The 18,869-nt window shown below is 50.6% G+C and overlaps 1 protein-coding gene across 3 annotated transcripts; it reads left to right on the forward strand.

Annotated features, from left to right (window-relative positions):
* The first annotated feature begins 2,120 nt into the window (after positions 1 to 2,120).
* Positions 2,121 to 18,652, forward strand: SLC2A10 (solute carrier family 2 member 10). Of its 3 annotated transcripts, XM_023512000.1 has the most exons (5): positions 2,121 to 2,241; positions 9,296 to 10,579; positions 11,102 to 11,224; positions 12,629 to 12,764; positions 16,361 to 18,652. In XM_023512000.1, exons 1-5 carry the CDS (start codon positions 2,238 to 2,240, stop codon positions 16,437 to 16,439), a joined length of 1,626 nt encoding a protein of 541 aa, XP_023367768.1. In that variant the 5' UTR covers positions 2,121 to 2,237; the 3' UTR covers positions 16,440 to 18,652. The 3 variants fall into 3 exon arrangements, with proteins under 3 accessions (XP_023367768.1, XP_012659400.1, XP_023367767.1); XM_012803946.2 differs by lacking the exon at positions 2,121 to 2,241 and having other exon boundaries at positions 7,173 to 10,579; XM_023511999.1 differs by lacking the exon at positions 2,121 to 2,241 and having other exon boundaries at positions 7,173 to 10,579; positions 17,747 to 18,652.
* The last annotated feature ends 217 nt before the right edge of the window (positions 18,653 to 18,869 follow it).

Consider the following 18,869-nt stretch of genomic DNA (forward strand, 5'->3'; position numbering starts at 1 on the left):
CGATTCCAGATGTTCATGGCTGAAGGAAGAATTGTCATGTGGCATTATGAGCATGGCATCTGGAGCTTAATTTCCCCGTCACTGGCTTAATCCTCAGCTCAGTTGTACACTACTGTGTCTCAAGCTAATTACTTCACCTGCTTTGTCCTGGTGATAGACTATGGCAGTCTTTACATCTTAGGCTGTTGTGAGAGTTAACAGTGAGCTAATTCATGTAAAGTGCTTAAACCAAAGTACATAATTACCACTAGACAGTTTAAGCCATTGTCCCAGTTGTTATTGCTGCAAAACAATTTACTCCAAAACTTTGCAGCTTAAAACAATCATTTAGTTATGGTTGTGGGTCAGGAATGCAGACAGGGATGGTAAGGATGGCTCACCTCTGTTCCCCAATGTTCAAAACCTTAGCTGGAAAAATTTGGTGTCCGGGAGTGGACTCATTGTAGAGTCGGGCTGGGATGACTCAAAGGTCAGGACCACCCACTGGAGCCAACTTACATGTGGCTGGTTCTGTGTAGCTTGGGCTTCCTCATAGCATGGTGGCCTCAGGGTAATCGTACTTCTTACACGAAGGCTCAGGGTGTCCATGACCAGTGTTGGTCCCACTGCCCCAGCCTCAGAAATTATGCAATATTATTGTGCAATCTGCTGGTCAAAACAGTCACTAGACAGCCTAGACTTCAGGGGAGGGAGCAGAGAATTTTGGAGCCATGTTTTCAAACTACCCTGGCTATTGTTAGTTTTCGAACTCTACAAGGGTGAAGGAGGAAGTGAGGTCTTGCTGACACTGTCTTCTTTGGGTTGGGGTTGGCATGAGCACTGCTGGGTTTGCATGCAGCTCCCAGCACTGGGGAGTGACCGTGCCTATGTGTGAACACACACTGAGAATCTGGGTGAGCCTGCACTGGTGAGGGCTGAGCTTGTGCATGGGTTTCACCTGTTTCCTTTCCAGAACCCTAGGCTCATATCCAGCCGCCCACCTATTTCCACACGGATGGCTAATGAGCACCGCAAAGGCCACACAGCCTTAACAGAACTTTCCATCTCATTTTCCAGCCCACGCCGCTCCTGTCCCAGTCTGTAAGTCTTTACTGAGCCCGTCTGGGATCTGCCTACTTTCCTCCATCCCTACCACTATCAGGAGTCTAAACCAAGTTCATCTCTCACCTTGCAAGAGTTTCCCAAGTGGTCTCCCTATTCCCACCCTTGTTCCTGTAAACTGTTAGAATGACCCAGTTGTTATTTCTCCTGCCAACTGGGTTGAAATCCACGCCTGAAGGTGGCCTCCCAAGCCCTTCCCACTGCCCATCCCCATCTACTGTTCCCATGCCCTCCTGTGCTCCAGACATGGGCTCCAGCTCTGTTGAACCCACCTAAGGGCTTTGTCTTTGCTGTTCCCTCTGCCTGGAATGTGGGTCTCTGCGCTCATGTCGCGTCTTCAGACCTGCTGCGCCTGCCTAACCCGGTGCCCCAGCTGAATTCTCTGCCTGGTCTTTATTGCTAAGGGGGTATTTCTCAGGCTCGTTGAATTATTTATGTTGCGTCTTCCCCCGCGAGAATGTAAGCTCCATCAGAACAAAACCCCTGTCTTTTCTCCCTGCCCCGAGCCTAGGCGCCCAAGCCCCCATAGAAGGAAGGGCTGATGCGAGTGTGGGAGCATCCAGCTGTCGGTCCAGCTGTGCACACATGCTAGGGAGGCCAGACAAGTGTGGACCCCAGAGACTGCAGAGCCTCCTCCCTCCAAGAGGCCAGGGGAGGACAGTGTGGGGGACTCTCACGAGAGAAGCCAGAGGGCGACCCAGGGAGGACAGAAGGCTGAGGTACCCCTGAAGGAGGATTATTGGGTATGGGGCCTGGGAGGGCTGTGGGTAGGGGAGCCCCTGGGCAGGACACCAGGCTGAGGTGCCCCCTTAGGGAGGACTACTCTTGTGGGGCCTGCCCCCGACCTGGGACAGCCCTGGGGAGGATCACCAATGGGGTCCCTTCAAGGGGAGGACAGTGGGTGGTGAAGGGGTCCCCCGCCAGGCGGAGGCTGGCCGGGGGCGGTCCCGGGCTCCCCTGCGTCCCGCCTCCAGGCACCAGGGGCCTGGGCTGGCCGACGTGGCGGCGCTGCGGGCTGGCGGAGAGGGACGCAGGCTGGAGGCGGGCCGGAAAGTTTGTCCGGCGGCCACAGCGAGGGACTCCGGCCCCGGGGATGCGCACCCAGCCCGCCAGCGCGCCACAGAGTCCCGCTCGCCATGGGTAAGTTCGGATCAGGGGCAGCCGGCAGGGAGCGTCGCCCCCAGGGTGGGCACCCAGCCCCGCACCCCGCCCCGCACCCCGCAAGCGCGCCCCTCCACGGCCCCTACGGCGCCCGGCCGGATGCCACCGCCCGGGGGTCAGGCCCGGGGCGCGGGCCCGCGTCTGGGGGCTGGGAAGCGGCTGGAAAGGGGCTGGGCCCGCTGCCCTCCCTCCTTTCTGCCTGGGAAAAAGTGACTCCCTATTTGACAGGGGCGTTTACTCCGGCCCAGACACCCGCCCGGCCGCTTTCAGCCTCACACCTCCCAGGGGCAAAGAAAATTGTTCCTATTCTGCAGGTGAAGGACTGGAGGCTCCAGAAGAAGCAGAGTCAGATTCGCTGAGCACTCTTGTGGGCTCAGGGCCCAGGCACTGCTTGGGGCCTTGAGGATTCTGCCACCAACAAAACTTGCTAAAGCCCTGCTCTGGAGGCGATTCAGGGGAGGAGGCAGAGGAGATTCGAATACAGAATGGGTGTGGGGAGAAGGGGATTTTTGTGGTTGTTGCCACAAGGGACTATGGTTTCTGTTTTTCTCTCTGGATTCAGAAGTCTCAAAGGGGCATTTCCTCATTCATTCTTTAGTGAGCACCTACTAGGTGCCAGACCGTGGTTTAAGTGATGGGTTTTCAGCAGTGAACAGAATAGACAATCCTCCCCTCTCCCGTGGAGCTGACCACCTGATTGAGGAGCTGGACAGACAGGTTTGTGGATAAAATAATTTCAGAGAGCAGTAAGTGTTGTGGACACGTAAACCAAGTGGTGTGATGGCCAAACGTGAGCTCCTTAGATAGGTGGGCAGGGGGGACTTCCCCATGTAAAACAGCCTTGCAGCTGAGACGTCACTGAGAATTGGGTCTTGCTCAGTTTGGGGGGAACAGCTTCCAGGTGGCAGGGACAGCAAGAGCCAAGTCCTGAGGCATTAGAGGCTGGCCTGGTACAGGCCAGTGTGGCTGGAGCACAGAGGGTGAAGAGAGAGTGCCCAAAAGGACATTAGAGAATTGAGCAATGGCCAGATCATGTGGTGTTTTGTAGCCCATGGGGAGAGGTTTGTGTTTTATTCCAAATGATTTAAGAAGCTGGAGGAAGGTTTTAAGCTGCCATGGGAGGCAGGACCTGAATTATCTTTTAAAAGTTCATTCTGGGTTGTTCTGTGGAATAGCTAACACTGGCTATGTATGTAAGTATCATTGTCCCATTTGTAGCTGGGGAGGCTCAGAGAGGTTAAGTGAGTGCCCTAAGCCACTCAGCTCTGCATTCTAGCCACTGTATATCACCCAGCACAACTAATGACCAACTCCAGTTCTGATTCCAGAGTTCATCCCCTTTATGGCACACTTCCCCAGAGCCTGAAGCAACTGAGGCCCAGGGTGGACAAGGTTCTCCCCAGGACACTCAGGTTGGCCCTGGCCCCTTTCCCTTCCTAAGTCAATTCAGCAGCTATTTACTGAGCATCTGCTACTGAGCTAGGCTGTGCTGTACAGGCCGGGGAGCTGTGAAATAACCACCACTCTGCCCTGTCCTCCCAGTTCCCAGGCTGCTCTCTTTATGGCAGGATCCAAAGATTGGGTCTATATGTAGACTTTGGGATTAGAACTGGGTTCCAGCCCCAGTTCTCACACTTTGTTGTGACCTGGGACATGTTTGTCAACCTCTCTGACCTTCATCTGGTTACAACAAGATACACTTATCACAGGGTCGTCATGAGAATGACATGGAAAAATGAATTTAAAGTGATCAGCTCACCACCTCCACATGGTAAAAGAGTTAATGTAGGTTTGGGGGGTTTTTTGTTGTTGTTTGTTTTGTTTTTTTTATCACACTCAACACTGGGACTCTGGAGTCGGACTGCCAGAGTTCAAGTCCCTGCTCTGTCACAAATTAGATCACTTTGTACAAGTGTCTTCACCTTTCTGTGCCTCGGTTGTTATATCTGTAAAATAGGAATGGCAACAGTGCCTGTGTCATAGAATTGTCATAGGAAGTAAGGCAGCTGGTACAGATATGCCCCTAAAACAGTGGCTGGTTGCAGGGAATCCTGTAAGTATTAGCTGTTGCAGATGTTTGAAAGCCAGCCTTCTGCATGAGGATATTCGTACAGTTCAGCGTCACTCCTGACTTTCCTCCAGTGCACTAGGAAGCACCCAATGCATTGTGACTTCTGGTTGACACACTGCTCTCGTGGCACCAACAGAAGGAGCCTTGGCACTTGCAGCTGGTGAAATGTCACCCCAAACCTAGGTTCCCCCCCCACCCCTACCCCTGGCTCTCTCCCTGGGAAGCTCTGCCCTCCACTGTGAATGGCTTAGAGAATCAGGGATTTCCTCCACTGTGACACATTTTGATGAGGAGGACTTGTAAAGGAACTCACAGTAGGGTGTGACCAAATGAACGGAGCATGCCGAGTTATTGGAAGTCAGAAATGTGGCTCAGAGAGTTGAGGAAGATGTACAGGAATTCGTCAGGGCCCCTATCAAATTTGCTTAAGCCAAAAAAGAGTACTTATGGGTCACTGAGAAGTTCATGGCTTCAGGTGCGATTGAATCCAGGGGCTCAGATGATGTCTGGAATTCCTCAGGTGGAAGATGCCCCCAGCTGCTCAGGCAGGTAAACCAGCAGCTTGGCACCCCCAGTGAGCAGACACCCCTCAGCTGACTCTCATTGGCCCAGGTTCACCTGTGTGGCACTCACTGCTGCCCAGGGCCCAGGAATCTGCTGAGCTATCCGATCAGATCTGGATCACAGACCCAACCCTGGGGCCAGGCATGGAGGCGGAGGGGGGTAGGGTGGAAGTGGAGCTGGTTATCTCCACCCAGACCAGGGGACCACGAGACAACAGGAAGAGTGGCTCCCAGCAGAAGTGGAGGAATTGTATACAACAGCGTGTGTAACTGCAACCTCCTTGGGGAGGTGACATGGGATCTGGGACTGAAGTGGGAGAGTAAGGGGACCAAGGGACTCTTTCTTTGGGGGAACAAGAGCAGTGCAAGCAGAAGCACCCCCGTGTGCAGAGATGGAGCAGAGTGAGAGTGTGTGATGCACGCTGGCAGCAGAAGGTGCGTATGGGCGGCTTGGGGACAGGCCCAGGACAAGCAAGAGAAATGGCCCAGGAGTCAAGTCAACCAGTGAAGGGCCCTGGATGCCACACTAAGGAGGCTGGATTTGTTCAAATAGGTGATGGAAGCCATGGCAAGGCTTAGGAAGGAATGTTCTTCCCTGGTTTTTCTCTCTGACTCCTTTGGAGCTCTCCTTCATAGCTCCTTGGGACAGTATTACTTCACCATCTTTTGTCCCTTGGGATTTTCCTGAGAGCCCTTTCCCTGTAACCCCTGCCCCTGTCCCCTGCTCTCTCCTACCCCACCACCTATCTCTGCTTGGCCTTCCTTGCTAGTTAGTAGGTCAGTGCAGCAAAGTTCTTAAGTATGCGGATTTGAGAGTCTTGTGAGTCACCATTTCCATCCTGATCCTGTTGCATTATGGCTGTGGGAGCTCTGTGTGCCTTAGTTTCTCCATCTGTAAAATTGGACACTTGTGGCTGTAGCAGCACTAGGGCTGCTAGGAGGATGAACTGGGAGAAGGCACGCAGAGCCTTTGACAGAGGAGGTGTTCCATCAACAACACCCGTTAGGTTTCTATTTTATTTCATTCTTATTGTTCTCTTACCTCCGCAACCCACGTCTGCAGTGATCTATTTCCCAGCAGAGCCTGTGGGCAGCAAGCTTGGCCTCTGAACCCTTTGGCTGAGCCCAGGAAATGGCAAACAGATTCTGTGCTCTCACCTCTATTGCCTCACACAGCCGGGAAGAACCTTCCTTTCTGGTTTCAGGAACAAGGCTTGGGGGGGGTGCAAAGGGAGCGGAGTTGGGCTCATGTTGACTGACACGAGGAAGAGTCAGGATGAGGCCAGCTGGGGGTTATTTCTCTGGGGGCTGGGATGGAGGGGGAGAAGGGTGAACAGAATGGGGTGGGCAGGGAATGGTTCCTATGGAACTCCCTCTGCACAAAAGTTGTCTCCTGGACCTGAGAAGAGGCTGAAGTAAGAGAGAACAGAGCGAAATCTTATCACACCAGCGTTTTATAATGGGGCGGTCAAGAGTGTGGGCTGTGGGGCTAGAAGCCTGGCTTTGATCTGAACCTCCGCTGCTTACTACTTTTGACCTTAGGCAAGTCACCTCACCTCTCTCATGATCGGTTTATTCATTCACAAATAACACAAGCTCCTACCTCATAAAGTTGTGGTGGGAATTAAATGAGTTATTAAACACTCCGAACAGTGCCTGAGCCAGAGAAAACACTCCGTAAATCTGCCTATGGCGTTACAAATGTTCTTCTCAGATTCAGGGCGGGGGGAGAAGGAGATAGATACTGCTGGATTGCTCTAGATGCTTCCAGAAATATACACCTTTAAGTGTGTGTATGGAAAGTTAAGGGCAATCTGCACAGCTCCCCTGACAATAGGGTAGGTCCTAGCCACATGGGGCTATTTTTATATGTAGATTAATTAAAATTTAAATAAATTAGAAAGTCAGGCTCGGCGCCTATAGCTCAACCGGCTAAGGCGCCAGCCATGTACACCTAAGGTGGCGGGTTCGAATCCCCAGCCCGGACCCGCCAAACAACAATGACGGCTGCAACCAAAAAATAGCCAGGCGTTGTGGCGGGCGCCTGTGGTCCCAGCTACTTGGGAGGCGGAGGCAGGAGACTCGCTTGAGCCCAGGAGTTGGAGGTTGCTGTGAGCTGTAATGCCATGGCACTCTACCCAGGGGGACAGCTTGAGGCTCTGTCTCAAAAAAAAAAAAAAAAGAAAGTCAGTTGCTCCATCACATTAGCCACATTTCAAGTGCTCAGGACCCACATGTGCCTAGTGACTACATCGGACAGCACGGAGAGAGAAAATTCTATTAGATAATGCTGCTCCAAAAAGAATAGAAATAAGAAGTAGTCAGTGGTGAAAAAAATGGAACGTAAAAACCTTAACTGATCCGTCAAAAGCAGAAACCTACCTGATATGGTTGTGGTAAGGATTATAGGAAATGATGCAAAAATATTTTCCATTAAGCCTGGCACAGAACATTTATGAACCGACGGCTACTTTTCTCCTAATTTGCCAAAGATTCCACGTTCTCATGTGTTCATGACACCATTAGATGAGGCATGAACTTTTCAATTTGCCACAGTCCCCACCATTCCTTGTTGTCTTTACATGCAGCCCATTTTACTCACTTACGTTAACTGGCAGCTCTTTCCTATAACATGTATGGCATTTCCTCTTCAGCCTGTCATTACTACTCTCATCTTGTGTAACCTCTTCACCTGTCTTCTCTCTTGCTCTGTGCTTTCCGTGCCAGGAAGGGAAGCTTTCACTAGGTTAGAAACTGTAAGGATTTTTTTTTTCCATCATATTCAGAAGTCTGGGGATTGACACTCCATTGTTGATATGATAGGTTTCCTGTTATCAGGGACCCAGGCCCCTCCTGTATTTTGTTCCGCAATGTCAATGCATAACTTGCATCTCGTGGTCATCTCTCCACTGTGTTCCAAAATGGCTGCTGGAGTTCCAGCCATAAGATTTGTATTCCAGGCAAGAAGTAAAGGAACAAGAGGGATAGGCAGAAAAGATGCTAGCCAGCAGTCTGCCTCGTCTCCCCATCTCACGCACTTCTTAGAGAGCCTTTCTCCAAGTCCCACTGAAAAAGTACCTCTTCTGTCTTATTAGCCACCTGTAGCAGTAGGGAAGGCTGGGAAATACAATGTTTTTAGCTGTATGTAGTCCTGATGCCAGAGAAGAAGGGATGAGTGGACATTGGGTGGGTCACGTCCACCTCTCTTAGAATCTCCATCCAACCCCAAGAACAATCTTTTAAAAATCAAAAATAGATAAGCTCACTCCTAGCTGAAGCGATCAAAGGTGTCCATCCACTGAGAATGAAACTCATCATTCATTGTCCTTGGGACCTGCAAAGCCGCACATGATTTGGCCCCTGCCTTCTCCTGGCTCCAGCTCCTCTGGCCTCTCTGCTGATTAGCAGAGTGATTAAAAGCCCCCACTCTAGCCACATCAACTCTGCCACTTACTTGCTGTGTGACCGTGAGAAAGTTTCTTAACCTTCCCGCTCCTTACAGGATGATGCAAATAATATATTATAGGGTTGTTGCAAGATTTAAATGAGAAAATATGTACAAAGCTCTTAAAACAGGTTCTGGTATTTAGTGTTTACCATGTAAGTACTAGCTATTAATATTCATAGTTGCTCAAACGTACCCCAGACTGTCCTACTTCGGGGCCTTTATACTTGGTCTTCCCTCGATTTGTTTTTCTCCGAGATTTCCCCCTTGCTTCATTCAGATCTCTGCTCAAATTTCCCCTCTTTAGAGAAGCCTTAGCTGCCCACCCTATTTAAAGTAAGATAGCTACATCACTCTCAATACTCTTTCCCGGCCTTATATTTTATGACATCGCTCACCATCTGAAATTACATACTTACTTATAATCCTCCTGTTTCTAGAAAGGCAGGTCCTTGGCAACATCACTCTATTCCAGCCTCAAGAACACTACCTGGTATGATGCCAGATAAATAAATGTAGATGGATGGATGGGTGTGTGCATGGGAATATAAAGGTGGGTAGGTGCATTCATGGATAGACTTGTGGGGAGATGGACCAATAAATCAATGTGTGCTTGGGTGAATTATGGGTAGATAAATGGGCAGATAGATGGATGAATATATGGATAAATGAATAGATGCATGGATGAATGGAGAACAGATGGAAGGGTGAATGAATGTGTGGTTGAATAGATACATGTACAATAGATGGATGGCCAGAGGATGGATGGATGGATGGATGGATGGATGGATGGATGGGTGTTTGAGTAGATGGAGTAAATGGATAGAAGCTGGGTGGATGGACAAATGGATGAGTAGATGGATGGTGGAATGCATGGCTGAGTAGATGAAGACAGGTAGATGGAGACGTTGACAGATGGAGGGGAGGTTGAATGCTATCACTTTTGTTTTTCAGGCCGTCTCCCACGTGTCCTGCCCCTGTGTGCCTCTGTGTCTTTGCTGGGTGGTCTCACCTTTGGATATGAACTGGCCGTCATTTCAGGTGCCCTGCTGCCACTGCAGCTTGACTTTGGCCTAAGCTGCTCAGAGCAGGAGCTCCTAGTGGGCAGCCTACTCCTGGGGGCTCTCCTCGCCTCCCTGGTGGGGGGCTTCCTCATCGACCGCTATGGCAGGAAACAAGCCATCCTCGGCAGCAACTTGGTGCTCTTGGCAGGCAGCCTGGGCCTGGGCCTGGCGGGCTCCCTGGCTTGGCTGGTCCTGGGCCGCGTGGTGGTTGGTTTCGCCATCTCCCTGTCCTCCATGGCCTGCTGTATCTATGTGTCAGAGCTAGTGGGGCCGTGGCAGCGGGGAGTGCTGGTGTCCCTCTACGAGGCAGGCATCACTGTGGGCATCCTGCTCTCCTATGCCCTCAACTATGCACTGGCCAGTGCCCCCCAAGGATGGAGGCATATGTTTGGCTGGGCCGCCGCACCTGCTCTTCTGCAGTCGCTCGGCCTCCTCTTCCTCCCTGCTCATGCAGAGGAGATGGCAGCCCACAAGGATCTTATTCCACTCCAGGGAGGTGAAGCCTCCAAGCTGGGCCCAGAGAGGCCACAGTATTCCTTTCTGGACCTCTTCAGGGCACGGGATAACATGCTAGGTCGGACCACGGTGGGACTGGGGCTGGTGGTTTTCCAGCAGCTGACGGGGCAGCCCAATGTGCTATGCTACGCCTCCACCATCTTCCGCTCGGTCGGCTTCCACGGGGGATCCTCAGCTGTCCTGGCCTCTGTGGGGCTAGGTGCAGTGAAGGTGACAGCTACCCTAACTGCCATGGGGCTGGTAGACCGTGCCGGCCGCAGAGCCCTGTTGCTAGTTGGCTGTGCCCTCATGGCCCTCTCAGTGAGCGGCATAGGCCTTGTCAGCTTTACTGTGCCCATGGACGCAGGTCCAAGCTGCCTGGCCATGCCCAATGCCACTGGGCAGACAGGCCTCCTTGGAGCCTCTAGCCTGGTGAAGGGCTCATCTTCACCTGTGATGCCAAGCACCAGTGAGGACCACGGGAAGCCATTCTTGTCAACTGTTAAGAAAACCAAGCCCTACTTCAGAGATGGAGACCCCACAGCCTCTGCCCTGCCAGCACTGAGCACCGGCGTCCCGGTGTCCCCGCTCCCCTCCCCCGAGCACACACTGCTGCGCTGGACAGCCCTGGTCTGCCTGATGCTCTTCGTCAGTGCCTTCTCCTTTGGATTTGGACCCAGTAAGTGGGGTTTCCTTTCAGGTACCTCTGGCCCCTTTCAGCCTATTAGAGGGAACTTGGGGGGCTGTACCATCGGGGTCTCTGAGCAACACTAGAAGTGAATTGACACAAATCTTCATGGCCTTTCCCAGGGCCAGGGCCTAATTTTATGTTTGTATTCTTGAAGAGGGCCCCAAATTGTTTAGGCTTTGGGCCTCATAAAACCTGGATCTGTTCCTGGATAGCTCCATAAAAGGTTTATATGGAAGAGACAAAACCAGCCACCCCAGTTTGTCCAGGACTGTCCCAGACTTGGCACTGGAAGTCTTGTGTCCCAGAAACCCCTCAATTTGGGGCAAACCAAGACTGTAGGTCACCCTGCAGGGATTCCTGCAGTGGTATGGGAGAAGGTTCAGGAGAATTTGGTGTCAGGAGCCTGCCATTCTGTTTAAGTCATGTGCTGGGAGGCTGCCTGCTTGGCCCAGTGGTGCTGGGTTCTGGGTCCCTGCCTCCACCAAGGAGCCCCCTGCTCTCCCGTCCTAGTGACCTGGCTTGTTCTCAGTGAGATATATCCCGAGGAGATCCGAGGGAGAGCCTTTGCCTTCTGCAACAGCTTCAACTGGGTCACCAACCTCTTCATCAGCCTCTCCTTCCTCGATGTCATCAGTAAGTCCCCCCCAGACAAACCCACTCCCTTGTCAGTGGCCCAACACCTCCCCACCCCCATAACGAAAGAGTTTTTTAATTTTCCCATTTGTAGCTTCCCACTTCCAGAATTATTATGTGCAGAAACCTAAGGTTCTATTACATTTCTACTCTCTGTGGCCAAGAGTTTCTTCCTCAAAGGCACAGCCAACTCAAGGGTGGGGGGAATTGTAGTAGGAGAACCCGCCCACCATGGCTGTCTTCCACCTCCAGTCTTAGGGAATCCACACTTCTCTCTGCTGCCCCAGTCTTCAAGCATTTTCCTTTAAGTGGAATGAATGAGTGAGTGGGAGAGGGGAAAGGAGAGAGGGAGGGAAGAGGGAAGGAAGGAGAGCTTATTAGAATTGTGTCCTATCATTATTATCCCCATTTCATAGATGGGCAGATAGGATAATACATCCTTCCCAAGTTCATCCAGGTAGTCAGAAGACTAGAACCAGCCCCCACCCCACCCTGACTCCCAGCCTAGTGCTCTTCCTGCTGGACACCAGGTCCAGCTGGTCAGGAGCAGCTGCTTGAAGGAGGTATGGCCATGGCTGTCAGCGGTGAGAATGGTGTCCTGTCCAAAACATAATCTGTGCTTCCACCTTAACAGAGACTCTTTTCTTCCACATTCTCTTTGTTTGGGGCTGACTGTCTTTAGAGGATTTGAGATCACCCCCTTCCTCGTCCCTAGCCCTTATCTGAGGCCCCAGGAGAAGAGAGGGGCTAGAATTCCATGCCTTCCTCTCCCCTGGGACTGAACTGTGGCTTCCGTCCTCTTTCTCACATCAGTCAGACCAAATTGGCTGAAACTCACTTCCCTGAATGATCAATCCATCGCATTACCAATTCATGGGATTTCTCAGGCAAAACTGAGCTTTGCCAAAGCTGCATCCATGCAGGTGTTCTGCTGTGTGTGTGTGTGTGTGTGTGTGTGTGTGTGTGTGATAATAGAGATGGGTCTCACTCTTGCTTAGGCTGGTCTCGCACTGCTGAGCTCAAGGGATCCCTCCCCCACAGAGTGCTAGGATTGCGGGTGTGAGCCACCACTCCCAGCCACGTTTTGTCACTTTCCCTCAGTGCAGGCTTCCTGATTCTGAGACTGCTCCAATGATTAGTGTCTGGAAATGGTGTAGTGGCCTTTCCCATAAACACAAGTTGCCTTGTCTTTATGTGTATGGACTCGTGTGTGCCCTGACTCTTTCCTGCCTTTGGAACAGCCCATGAGATTCCTGCTTTAAGGTTCTTTCTGACACTTTGTTAGTTACTCTGCAAATCGACCATCTGGAACAGCTGCTGTGTGAACTGATTTGGAACGCTCAACCTGGAAGCCGTCAGATGGCCCAGGCTGTGGGGCCCACACTCCTGCCCTCCTGTTCCCAGGTGCCATCGGTTTGTCCTGGACCTTCCTGCTCTACGGACTGACCGCTGCTCTTGGCCTGGGCTTCATTTACTTATTTGTTCCTGAAACAAAAGGCCAGTCCTTGGCGGAGATAGACCAGCAGTTCCAGAAGAGACGGTAGGAAGCAGACAGGACGGGCCCTGGGGGAAGAGCTGTATGGAACCATGTATCAAACCCTGAGCATGTAGCTTCAAGATTTGGGTTCTTGTACTTTTCCTTGCAAGAGAGCATTCCTCCTCTCTTCCGTCTCTCCTACTGCCTGGGGGCTGTGAGTTTTGTTCTGCGAGCTGTTTCCTTCAGTTTAGTGTCTTCCTACAGCATCTTTTCATTTGACTTTAAAGTTCAGCTCACAGGGATTTAAAATCACTCAATTACGCAATCACAGGTGGTCAGGATAGTGGAATCTTAAAATCAAAGAACCTTAAGAGTCATAGATCAAAGCATTGTAACTATGGCCTTTGGCCAGGCGTGGTGGCTCAGGCCTGTAATACTAGCATTCTGGGAGGCCGAGGCGGGTGGATGGCCTGAGCTCACAGGTTCAAGACCAGCCTGAGCCAGAGCAAGATCTTGTCTCTAAAAATAGCTGGGCATTGAGGTGGGCATCTGTAGTCCCAGCTACTTGGGAGGCTGAAGCAAGAGAATCACTTGAGCTCAAGAGTTTGAGGTTGCTGTGAGCTATGATGCCATGGCACTCTACCAAGGGCAACATAGTGAGACTCCATCTACAAAAAAACAAAAAACTATGGCCTTTGTGTACACAAAACATGTACATTAAACATGGGCTTAATCCATTCATTCAGTGGGTATTAAGTCCTTACCATGTGCCAGACAGTGTTTGGGGTCTTAGGAAATATACCCAAGATTACAGATGACAAGATCCTTCTCCTCAGGGAGCTTCCACTTGAGTGGGGGGAGAGGAACAGAAAATCCTCAAGCTAACAAATACATGAGAAAGAGCATTTTAGTTGGTAATTGTAATTAGAAGAAAAGGAAACAGAGCAAAATATGTGGAGAGGGCCAGGTTGGCAGAGAGGCGGGGAGAGGAGAAAAGGGGTGTGGCTAAATTCAAGTGGGTGGGCAGAGAGGAAAGACCTCTCTGAAAAAGTGCAGTGTAAGTAGGAAGAAGGGAGCAGCTATGTTAAGATGGGAGGGGCATTCCAAATGGAGGAACAGCCAGTGCAAAGGCCCTGAGGTGAGAGTGTATCTGACATAGGGAGGGAGGCAGGAGGGGGAAAAGATTGGATAGGTAGGAGGTAGAGTACATCAGGGTTTTAGGTCATTGGGGAGAGTTTAGTATCTCAGCATCATGGCACCTGAGGCTAGTCAAATAGAAGAGTAGAATGGGAGCTTTGGAAGAGACCTCAAGGGACTGCAATCCTAAACATTCTTGACAGATGTCCACTGTTACCTCGTGTAGTAAAAGGCAGCTCCTGACTGCCTATTTTATTTATGGGAAGTCCTAGAAGGTTTTTAGAAATTGTTCTAAGACTGAGTTGGAACTGGCTACCCTGAGCTGCCAGCCCATGCCCAGCCCAGTCTGGCCTCTGCAGCGATGCAGGACTAGTTTCATGTCAAGATCTCTAACCTGGCCCAGAGTGTTCTCTGCCAGCTGAACGCTCCCAGCGTGCTGATCACACCTTCCATAGCCCCTCAGCACCCTCAGCTGTATTTAATAGGAAATAGATTTGGCTGCTTGGAATAATCTGACTGAGGGGTTGGGGAGCCTAGATGCCTTTTGTCTTGTCACTCTGTCAACTCTTCAATATTGCCTTTTCTGTGTGGCTCATGATGGTACACCACCACCTTCCTGCAGGAGGACAGGGGACACAATCCTTAAGGTCACTTCCACCCACCTCCCTTTGGATAGAACTTGGGAAAGAAAAGCTGATAATGTGGTTTTAAATCTGGTCAGCCATGTGCCTAGCTAAAAGTCAAGGGTTCTGCTACTAAACAGCTGCCTGGAATCTTGTTTTGAAAGAAGATTCCAGACCCATCCCCCGGAATAAGAGCAAAGTGGGTATAAGGCAGGTGGAAGCCAGGTGAGATGTGATTGCAACTCGGGGGGAGTGTCAGGCTGCACCTGGGGGTCTTGGGGGGGAGCCTGGGTCAGCCCTTGGTGACAGAGGTTGGGTCTGCCCTGACTCTGGCGAAGACAAGAAGTTAGGGGCCTTGGTAGAGTCCACAGACAGATCTAAGTTTCATAACCCCAATCCCTATACTTCAGGGACCTCCTGATATAAGAGGCCACAGAAAGAGAAAAGAACTTGACCTTGGGGGACACAGGGACCAGGGAAGCTACAGTGGTTTTGATGGCCAAAACTAATGGGATAGTCTTTTCAAAACCAACTTTTTCTTTTTTCTTTCCTGTGTTGCTTCACCCAAGGGTTACATTCCCAGGAGAAATTCTGATTGGCCGAGCTTGTTTTCTGTGCCCAGCCCCTAACTCCAACTGGGCCAGGATAGGGCCGGGCTCCTTGATTGACAGTCCTACCAAGACCACTTTCAACCAGCGGAAGAGATGCTGGATACTGTGTCTTCCTCTGTTATGCTTGTTTCTGTTTCATCCCTGCTCCGGAGATGTTCTTGTTAGAAACAGGCACCTACATCTTATAGGTCCGGTGCCTCTACCTTCTTTAGGGCGGTCGCCCAAGGGCACAAACCCTCTCATGATCAGTGGTAGGTAGTTGTCATAAGGTTATTCCTTTCATTTTTTGGTCAAGGTTCAAAATAAATATCCCGTCCATCCTCCTGGGTGATATAACCACTGGGTGGGGGGAGGGCAACTTTCAAAAATTCCTGTTTTAGCGTGATTTCTCAAGAATCCATTCACTCAATTGACTCAGGCACTGCAGTAGGCTCTGGGACAGCCCCCTGATGGAGCGAGATCCTGTCTCTGGACTGAAGAGGGAGCTACGTTTCAAGGGAGAGAGATAGACTCCAAAACACATAAATGCATGAATAAGATCTTGTCAGAGTGATATTTATATCATGCAGGAAATAAGGCAGGTTAATGCACCAGAGGGTGAGCGGTGGATCTGGGGGGTGGGTACAGTTTCCTTGGCTGGGGTGCAGGCATGCTTTGAGTGCGCTCATGTCACCAGTTCATCATGAATTCTGCATGAGCACGGTGGCATTTTTGTGTGTGTGTTTCACTCAGTGCTCTATTCCCGGGCCTGGGACAATGCCTAGTGCATCCCAGGTCACCAGTAGATACATCTCTGTTGAATGAGTGAAAGGGAGCTGAGGCCTGAATAATGAGAAACCGCCAACCATTTCAAGAGCTGCAAGAAGTGTCTAGGCAGAGGGCACAGCGAGAGCAAAGGTCCTGAGGCAGGAGCAAGTTAGCTACTTTGAAGGGAGAGACAGGAGGCCACTGTGGCCAGGGTATGAAGAGCCTGTGGGAGTGGAGGGAGATGATGGTGCAGAGGTTGGCCATGGTGATGACCTTGGATCTGGGCTGGTGTCATGAGGACCTCCTTTTAAGCAGAAGAGTGATTTTTGTGTTTTGTTCTAGCTGTGAGATGGGGCGGGGGTAGGGGGGGAGAAGGGGCAGCAGGGGGTGAGACCCAGGGACACCAGGCAGGAGCTGTTGGGGAGTCCGGGTGAGATGATCGAAATGCACATGAAGGCAGGAAGCAGCAAGGGTGAGGTCCCCAGTGGACGGTCCACTGCCACCGCCCGTCACTCCCCATCCCACTCATTCTGTTTGACAGGTTCACCCTGAGTTTTGGCCACAGGCAGCGCTCAGCTGGTGTCCAGTACAGCCGCCTTGAGGCCTCAGTGGCCCCCTGAGAAGCCCCTCTGAGCCATGGCTTCAGCAGACCACCTCCAGCTTCCTGCTTTCCAGGTCCCAAGCACAAGTTCCAGTGGCCCTTCAGGAGCTGCCCTACCCTAAAGGAGGTCTTTTTTGCTGGGGTGAGAGGAATGACAGTCTGAGAACCCCAAATGCTTGATTTTGAGTCTCAGACCCTGAAAGTTCCCAGTGATCTAGCTCCATGCCTCAGTTTCCCCACTGACTGCACATCTCTGCAGTATATTTAACAAGAGCAACTTACAGGGTCTTGTTGCAGCCTGGACTTTCTCAGAGAATCTTTAGAGTACCAATCCTGGGGGGAAGTCACTCCTAAATCCAACTGAGTCACCCCTAAATCCAACTGAGAATATCAGGGCTTACACTCTCTTTTTATCTGGCTGAGACATCCCAGTGACCGGTAGGCCTGCTTTGTGGCTCTTATTTCTGAGTTTTGTTCAAGCTTTCTAATTCTCTTATCCAGAATATTATTTAGCAGCAAGTCTGGTTGAGACCTGAGTGCTACTTCTGGTTCTGCTGGTGTCACTGCAGTGTGACCAGGGGCCTTCGTCCCCCATGCATAATGGGGGGCCTGGACCAGGTCATTAGTAAGGTCCCTTCTGCCTGCACTGAGCTGGAGTTCTAAATGCTGGTAACACTACAGATATTCACATGGGCCCTGCTCTCAAGTTGCTGGGTACTTCTTTAAGAGATAAGGTTTTAATTTGTAGAAGTGGTAGGATTCTAGAGCTGTGCACACTGAAATCCAGGAAGCCAGCACAGCACCTGTAAACAAGCACCAGGGGCTGTTTCCAGAATGGTGCAGGCTGGCTTTGCAGAAGGAGATGGGTTTGGAGGTCAACAATCCTGGTGGTCAGGGTCATCTCCACCTCTTGGCAGCCATGGGCGTTGGGTAAGTAACAAGACCACAGTTCCTTTGTCTATAGAATGGGACAATTTGGCCCTAAGGGTGTATTTAACCCCAGGCTCCCTTCAGGAGGGTCCTCAGCTGGTCCATGGCCAGTCCTGGCTAAACTGCATGTATATTTGACTTTGGATATGAGTGTTTCTGCTCACCCTCTGTTACCCATGTCCCCACTTTTGGGACATGGGGACTGAGCAAGTAGCTGAGGCTGGAAGTCACTTGAGGAAGGGGCTGACAAGAAGGAGCTGTGAGATGCTGAGGAGGATGGGGATCCTGGGTGCGGACGCTGGACCAAACTTCATCATCCCTGCCTGTGCACCTGGGTGCTGGCATAGCCCCCGGGAACCCTGGCCCCTCAAATTCTCCTCTCCTCTCGTTTGCCAGGTGCCTCCCTTCTATCCAGTGGAGTGCTGGAGCTGGCTGTGCTGGCTTGTGAGAGCTAACCTCATTTTCAAGATGTTTTCAAGCTAGTTGGTAATCACAGCCTTTATAAAAAAAAAAAAATGTTTCAAATGTATGATTAAGTAAGTTATATTAAAACAAAGCTATCTACGATCTCAAAACTTATCACCTCTTAATTCTTTTACTGTGATTTACTGTTACTCTGTGCTCTTGAGTTTGCCTCCATGCCGTGTATTTTGCGGGGGCCGTGGGGAGGCAGCATACGTCCCTTCCCGATCCTGTGTTCAGCGATATCACGTGGGTTATGTGTTGCTCAACTGACTACGGAGAATATATTTATGTCACAGAGATTACAGAGCATTTCGGGTCTGGGCTTTATTTATTGTTCTGTTGATTTTCTAGCCTTAAGAACATGTGAGATTCAATGGTAATAATGCAAATTAGGCTTAAAAGTGTGTCTTGTTTATAGTCGACTCATTGTGACTAGCACAAAAAATGGAGGGAATATTCTCCCAGTATTTGAAGCCCATTGTTCAGTTCTGCGGGCGTTTGCTCATGTCCCTGAAGGGGGCGCTGTGTCTTTATTGTTTTCCTTTCGTCTTCCTGGTTAATGCCAACAAAAATTGCAATTAGCATTCCTGCTAGACCTAAACTCTTTCTATGGTGTGATTAGTCATTTTTATTATCTAATTTTGTCAAATGATGGCTAAACCGCAGGGATAATTGGCTTTGGATACAAATGTGTGGCAAAAAATCAAAAAAAGCATTCTGTAAGAGCTAATTGGCTAGCTGGAAATTATATTAATAATAAAGAGTATTTACAATGAGGAGTTATTTTTGTTGGATTGTTTTGAGACAGTCTTACTCTTTTGCCCCAGGCTAAAGTGCCCTGGCTTCAACCTAGCTCATAGCAACCTCAAACTCCTGCATCCTACTGCCTTAGCCTCCCCAGTAGCTGGAACTATAGGCACCCTGCACAAGGCCTGGCTGTTTTTCTAATATTAGTAGAGATGGGATCTTGCTTTTGTTCAGGCTGGTCTTGAACTCCTGAGCTCAAGCAATCTACCTGCTTCCGCCTCCCAGAGTTCTAGGATTACAGGCATGA

This window comes from Otolemur garnettii, unplaced genomic scaffold (genome assembly GCF_000181295.1).
Source record: "Otolemur garnettii isolate 467f Iridium unplaced genomic scaffold, OtoGar3 scaffold00023, whole genome shotgun sequence".
Taxonomy (NCBI): Eukaryota; Metazoa; Chordata; class Mammalia; order Primates; family Galagidae; genus Otolemur; species Otolemur garnettii.

Coding starts and splice junctions, on each gene's coding strand:
- SLC2A10 (XM_012803946.2), top strand. CDS start 9,241: ATGGAGACGTTGACAGATGGAGGGGAGGTTGAATGCTATCACTTTTGT. Junction 10,580..11,101: donor CTCCTTTGGATTTGGACCCA/GTAAGTGGGGTT, acceptor CTCCCGTCCTAG/TGACCTGGCTTGTTCTCAGT. Junction 12,765..16,360: donor CAGCAGTTCCAGAAGAGACG/GTAGGAAGCAGA, acceptor TCTGTTTGACAG/GTTCACCCTGAGTTTTGGCC.